A 5,498-nucleotide genomic window follows, 5' to 3' on the forward strand; every position below is an offset into this window, starting at 1 on the left:
ACATTGGACCAAATATTTTTATTCAGTTTACTTCACTTTCTCGATGATATATCAATGCCATATGTTACAAAGTTACACAATATGAGTGAGTTTAGTACTATAGAATTAGCAAATACAAAAAAAAGTGCAGCAATATCATTTAATTTATTGAAAAATTGAATCAAATAAATGTGTTAGAAAATTTACATGTCTGTCAAACTCCTACACACATTATGCACACCAAGCAATAAGGCCATCACTTTATTTCTGCTCTATCAAGAGCAGCCACACCAAAGCATAAAATTTACATCAAAAGTTTTATTCTCGCCCCAACTATTCAGTGCTTTCACAAGTCACTAATTTAGGGTCTTAAATTCAAACATGCACACAAAATCACACAGTATTCAAACTCACACATAACAACAGCTTCTCACAAAACTGTTATTTTTTAGCAGAACTAAAAGAGATTCATTCAACATTTCCAGCAAGAAACTGCAACAATAGGCTTTGATTTCCATCCAAGAACCAAACACCCTTTCTCTTCCACAACAGTATATCCATCACAAACCTTATTCTTCAAAAGCCACTGTTTAGCTTGAACCACCATCTTAATAGGTGAACCTTGAAATCCAGCCCTACTCATTCTCCTCCTCCATTGATCAACTTTCTCGTGCCTCTCCATTCTCAATGGTCCTTCACAGCTCACAATGTTCTTTATCTCCTCAGCAAAATAAAACTGTTCCATTTTTGCTCTCTTGGTATCATATTTTGGTAGCATAGCATCCAATGAGTCAAAAATAGCAGAATAGTAGTGCAATGATTCCATAAACCTACCAAGAAAAAAAGGTCCATTGTGACCTGAATCTTGCTCAACCATCACCAACACTTTGGGCGAAAGACCGTGGATCATTTGTAAAACTGAATTCAACGCGCCACGGCTCTCTTTAACCACACAATGCAATTGAAGAATGCTGTTAACCACAAGAACCTCTTTTTCATTCACTTTTATGTCTTCGGGTTTCAGATTCTCCAAATTCTTCTCCACAATTGAGAATTCCAAATGAATCCCCAAGTTTTTCGCGTAAATTGAGAGTTCTTCACCAATGACTTGGATTCTAGCAATGCATAGACCAACCGCCGTGATCCTAAGCCTACGAAGAACACGTTGGCTACCAGATCGATTCGCGAGACTTTGAATTAGTCCTCGCCATTGGTGTCCATGTGGTAGACCTAGACTCATGCCAAGGTCAACCACATGAACAAAACTCTCACCCTCAAAGGCTTCCAATATTATGGAATTAGCCACAAAATGTCCAAACTGAATATGTGGACATATCTCATAAACCAACTTGAATGCTTCTTCCATTTCTTCTGAAGCCGCATCCATTATGTTCATCATTGACTTTGCATCTAATCCAACACAATTGTTACCAATTGGTTGAATCAGAGTTAGTCTCTCTATTAACCCTTGAACAAAACAAGAAGCAACTCTCTGGAACGACGATCCAAACACCAAAGCATTCGATTTAAGTTCAGATAACAAAACCGAAGCGTGCGATTTGTCGCGACACGCTACCGCTTCAGCACATGCAATCAGAAGCTGAACTAGTCTCATTCCATCAGCACATGAACCATCTTCTTCAGCTTCACAGTTACCGTAGTTGAAACTCTCTTCTGCAGCTTCTTCAACAGCTTCGGCAGCAAAATATCTTTGCTTATAAGTCCTTATGTGATCTCTAAAATGAAGCCTCGGAATGCTATGCACACTGTTGCTTCTGTTTATACTGTTGAAGAAACTATTACTATGGCTGCTGAAATTCGCAAACCAAATAGGGATAGTTACGGTTGGTCTTTTCACCTTCTTGTGATCCCTAATGGTTTCAGTTTCATGATCAGGAAAAGGAAGAATCCATGATGAACTAGCACTGTTTTCCAAAATAGGCAAATTGGGATACAAAGAAGCATAACAACCCATTAATGGATTTTCATCATTATCAAGATATTCTACCTCATTTTTGAAGGTAGTAGTAGTATAATTAAGTGAAGGGGACATAATGAATGTCTTGAACACTTTGATTATAGTTTTGCTTTCTAAAGATTTTCAACAAAGCACTAAAGAACGTACCTAGAAATGATACAAATATTTATAGAAAAAGGAAAGCGTTAACTACAAGATTCGCATTATTATATGATTAGCTGTCAACTTCTCTTGTTGAGTTACTATAGCAAAGAAAAATTTAATATTTGATTAATTAGATATCTTGAGAACATTGTTTTAATTCCAAGCAATTGGGAATTTGGTAAACGGCATGCACAGTTAAACAGTAGTTATAGTAACATTGTTTATTTTTGTCGCTGTCTTCAATGGCATGGTCTGAGAGAAAACCGCGTCCAACAGGTTTCTTGTGGGTGGAATTTGGCATACCTAATTTCTGGTTTAGTGACGTAATATCTATTGATGTACTTAGGTTTTTATGAATAGATTAACTATGTAAGCACTTACGTCATTCAAGACCCAGAGAAAAAAGCTAAAAACTTTTAGAAAGCAAAGATGTCTAACATTACACACATGAAGAATCAAATTTAAAGTAATTTTAAATCAAATTCACCATCAATATCTTTAAAACTTCGATCAAAAAACCATCTTAATCCTTTTAAGATAGTCCACAATTTAGGATCATATTGGATTAAGCACCCGGAGATGAAGCATTATCCAAAAATAGAGTTCTCATAATTGTCATGAACCGCCCCACCACAAGCAACACTTACACTAGGGTTGATCACATTACCAACCTCGTTCAGTTTTAAACGACCACTTACAGGAGGAGCCCAAAAAATATGCATGTTGCTAACAATTTTTGAAGGACTAGTGGAATGTCTCTGCTGCAAAGTCTTATGTTAGTTAACTTTTTTGATTAAAGGCTCCATTGAAATGTTAGAGTTGTTGAACACCTTGTCATTCCGAGTCATTCACAATCCCTTTGGATTAGTTGGTTGCAAGATATTTTAAGAAAAAGATTGACCTTGTTCACTGTTTTGAAAAATTGTCTCTAAAAAAATTATTTGGTCGAGTTGCCGATTAGGTCATTCTCTTTAAAATGTTTCACGATACTGTTCAAAATTATGCAAATCAGTCACTCAACCACAACGCCTACAAGATAAAACAAAAGAGTTCTATACTGTACAATTATTATTTACACGGTAGATAATCGATCTAGAAATACACCCTATGATGGAACAAAGACCATTCGAATATGATATAAATATCACTCGTAGTAACTGATATAATTAAAGTTGAGTCATAATAATTTCTCAAACTAAGAGAAATTCAAATAATTTTTCAAAAGGAATAAAAAAAACACTTGATAATTTCTCAACTCAAACATGGACAAATTCAAATAATTATCTGATGAGAATTCAAGAAATTATTCGTAAAATTCAACGAGTAGAAAGAAATAGGATACATTGGCACTTCGATAATTCGAAAAACGAAGAGTAAAGAGAGTGAGGAAGAAAAAAGTTAAAAGAAGTTTTTGGTGTGTTTTGGAATGAAACATGTGCTTTTGTATAATGAAGTATGCTACGCAAGGGATTTAATCTAAGTAATGTAGGACTTATAGTTTTTTCATTTGGAGTTCAACAAAGAGAATGAGGATTTAACAAGATTTAGAAAAAGCAATAATTGGAGTGGTGGGAAATCTGAGAAAGATGTATAATATTCAAGAAGTCTTTAACACTGAAGGATACTTTTCTATAAAAAGTCACTCCCTTAGGTGCAAACTTATGTCTTTTGGAAAAAGTGGAATTGGAGGCGTTAGTTAACGAGGCGGAGGAATTGCTAAGTCAATGGTTCCATGAGATTAGGGCGTGGAGACTGGAGGATGTGGATAACAATCGTGCAAAACAACTTAAATGCTATGGGATTCCATGCCATGCATGGGCTCCTAAATTGTTCTAGTTCATTAGTTCATCGGTATGAACTTATATATGCTATGATGATGAAACCAGATGGCAACGTAAGATGGATATTGCGAGAATAATGGTCAGAAAAAAGTATACCTTAGTTCTCAATGAAATGTTTAATGTTGCAATAAGTATTAGATCTTCAAGATTAAAATAATAGAAGACTCTCAAGGGCCATTGGGGATTGTGTTACCTAGAACAAAGGGCGATAAGGAAGGGAGAAGGGAATTGGATTTTGGGTCAGAGTGTAACTCTGACGAGGAAGACATGGAAATGTTTGGCACAATAGAGGAAGAAGATGGAAATGATGGCTCCGACACAAAAAACATTATTGTAGGACGAAAACAAGACATAGGAAAAGATAATGAAGTGGGGAAATCAGAAAAGGGGGAAAAATCATTAATTGTCTTCAGAAGAAGAAATGATGGAAATCATAGTCTAGAAGCTAGGGGACACTCTGAAGAAAAACAAGCAAGTTAATTGAGATAGAAAAGTCAGGATATGGGGAAAGCTAATCAGTCAGCTCAGGGAAAATGGGAAAATGAAAAAGAAAGTGGTTGTAATTCAACAAATGCATGACTTATTAATAAGGTTGTAGACTAAAGTGCAATGGATGAGCCAAGTGTGAAATGTGCAAATTCTTAGAAAGCAATATTGGGCCAACAAGAAAAGATTAGAAAAAAACACATTCTATGAGGGCTAGGTATCACAAAACAAATCAAATCCCAAATATTATTTCACTATGCTCAAAAGATGACCTAGGTCAAGAAAAGGTAGAAATATCTGAAGAAATCAAGGGGTCTTACTTTGCGGCGCTCATTCCACCAAACCCTAGAAAGAAAAATCAATTAAAAAAGGAGACCCATTCTTAATCAACTTCACTAGAATCCATGGAAAGATACTCAAGTGCTTAATATTGTGTTCCAAATTAGCTACGAATTGAGACTTAGTTCAAGGAAATAAAAGATTTTGATCGAACATTGATCAAGATGTTGCAGAGAAAGTGTGGAAATTGGTCTCATCATTAGGAGTAAAAGGTAGAGAAGGAAATGGAACCTACATAGAGGCGATCAAAGGAATGGAAGAAACATATTAAGAAGGAAAGAGAAGAAGGGAGGCGACAATAAAGAAGATGTTCAATGATACTTTTATCCTACAATGTCAGAGGGTGCGAGAATTTTTAAAAAAGGAAGAGAAATCAACAGATTATATTAAAGGCAAACTAGATATATGTTTCATATAAGAAAAAAAATCTCAGTTGTGAATGAAGGCTTGGTTATGGGTTTGTGGGGAAACAGTGAGGTGGAATGGACTTTAAAAGGAATCATAGGTCAATAAATAGGTTTTTTAATCATGTGGAGGGCAAGATCATTATCACCAATATGTAGCTTCTTCCGGGAATGATTCGTGGGGATTTATGCAAAATGGAAAGATGAGATATGTCATTTTGTAAATATATATTCGTCTTGCAATTTAGATAGTATGATAAATTTATAGGTAGATTTATTAGAATTGAAATAGAAATTTTGGGAGGGGCAATGAAGCATAGGGGGCGA

At 35.4% G+C, this 5,498-nt stretch overlaps 1 protein-coding gene across 1 annotated transcript; it reads right to left on the reverse strand.

Moving 5' to 3' along the window:
• Positions 1-210: 210 nt before the first annotated feature.
• LOC127074033 (GRAS family protein RAD1) lies at positions 211-2,099 on the reverse strand. The gene has a single exon (XM_051015293.1). It carries the CDS (start codon positions 2,030-2,032, stop codon positions 452-454), a length of 1,581 nt encoding a protein of 526 aa, XP_050871250.1. The 5' UTR covers positions 2,033-2,099; the 3' UTR covers positions 211-451.
• Positions 2,100-5,498: the final 3,399 nt, after the last annotated feature.

Source organism: Lathyrus oleraceus, chromosome 4, assembly GCF_024323335.1.
Source record: "Lathyrus oleraceus cultivar Zhongwan6 chromosome 4, CAAS_Psat_ZW6_1.0, whole genome shotgun sequence".
Classification (NCBI taxonomy): Eukaryota; Viridiplantae; Streptophyta; class Magnoliopsida; order Fabales; family Fabaceae; genus Lathyrus; species Lathyrus oleraceus.

Bases quoted from the DNA above. Each gene is read 5' to 3' on its own strand.
- LOC127074033 (XM_051015293.1), bottom strand. From the start codon at position 2,032: ATGTCCCCTTCACTTAATTATACTACTACTACCTTCAAAAATGAGGTA.